The sequence below is a fragment of the Alligator sinensis genome, unplaced genomic scaffold, assembly GCF_000455745.1.
Source record: "Alligator sinensis unplaced genomic scaffold, ASM45574v1 scaffold794_1, whole genome shotgun sequence".
NCBI classification, from domain to species: domain Eukaryota; kingdom Metazoa; phylum Chordata; order Crocodylia; family Alligatoridae; genus Alligator; species Alligator sinensis.
The window spans coordinates 2,288,219-2,289,387 of record NW_005842125.1 but is presented as its reverse complement, the minus strand read 5'-3'; the positions used below and the strand labels follow the sequence as shown (position 1 = coordinate 2,289,387).

Sequence of the window (1,169 nt, the reverse complement as noted above, 5' to 3'; positions counted from 1 at the left end):
GGGTTTTTTGTTTAAAGAATCTGGGATCCATTTTTTAATGTTTTGTTAAACACATTCAGAAGACAGACTGTACATATTTACATTTTATATATAAATTGATTCTCAGACAAAGTACAATGAATACTTCAAAGCAAAAAGCTTTAGAAAATCCTTACCCAAGACAATTTCGGTCTTCAGTTTGATGGCTGGCAGGTTTAATTTCCATTCAAAAGTATTGGAGTAGGTACTCAGCGGTTTAGATAGCCCCGATAAGAGTTTGCAAATTAAGCCATCATCCCATGGGTTCTCAACAATGGCTTTATGAAAGAAAGAATTTGTGAATTGAATATAAAATGCAGTTTTAAAGAGGGAGGAATTAAGCTCTTAGTTTACAGAAATCTCAGTGACATTATCTACCTTGGTTTCTTATACTTGATTTTAACTTGGATTATTAAAGATTTAACTTTGTGGGGTTTAAGGTTTGGGGGTCCAAAAGAAGGAATAAACAGGTGTTACCAGCTGAAAATACAAGCATTGCTAAAGCCAGGTGATTGGATCGGATCCAGCAGAGAGAATCTTCAGGCTCCTATGAAATCTGTGGGAACTGGGGGTTCTCAGCCCCACACAAGATGCATGGAATGTGCATTCTCATACCCCCTTACATGTTGTTGGGTAACTATTCCAAGCAACAATTATTTTAGAGAAAGTACAAGACAGTTGCTTTTTGGCACATTTCATTCCAGTGTGAAGAGCAAACGTTGCTAAGTACACCATAGAGCCTCAGTCTCAGTTTTGACAAAAGAAAGATACTGGTCATACGTAGTACCTGGAGTTTTAACATTCTGGTGTGGTCTGTTCTCTGCACATATAGTAGTCTGCTGAGCACTGAATGACTCTTCATGGACCTGCTCCTGAACTGGGCTACATAGTTAACACACAAAACATTAAAGTTAGAGTAGTTTTAATGCATTGGCCTTCTCCAGATCCCGAAGAGATACAAGTATTGAGTAACAAAATTTTTGTTCCAATGTCAATAATTTATTATTGGTATTTTGATTGATATGAACACCTCAAGATATTTGTTATGGTTCCTTTTTTACTTTTAGATGATACATTTTTATGGTCATAGCACAAGTGCACTACAAACTGCTTATGATTCAAGAAAAACTCTTCCAAGTGGAGCAAGTATC

The 1,169-nt window shown here is 36.4% G+C and overlaps 1 protein-coding gene across 1 annotated transcript in view; it reads right to left on the bottom strand.

The window, feature by feature from the left end:
• Nucleotides 1–1,169, bottom strand: part of BUB1 (BUB1 mitotic checkpoint serine/threonine kinase) — a 56,040-nt gene that overhangs the window by 9,328 nt on the left and 45,543 nt on the right. Inside the window, exons 19-20 of the mRNA XM_025205718.1 lie at nt 806–900; nt 156–296 (exon numbers count right to left, since the gene is read on the bottom strand). Of these exons, the coding sequence (XP_025061503.1) occupies nt 156–296; nt 806–900 (236 nt within the window). The remainder of the gene's footprint in view (nt 1–155; nt 297–805; nt 901–1,169) is intronic.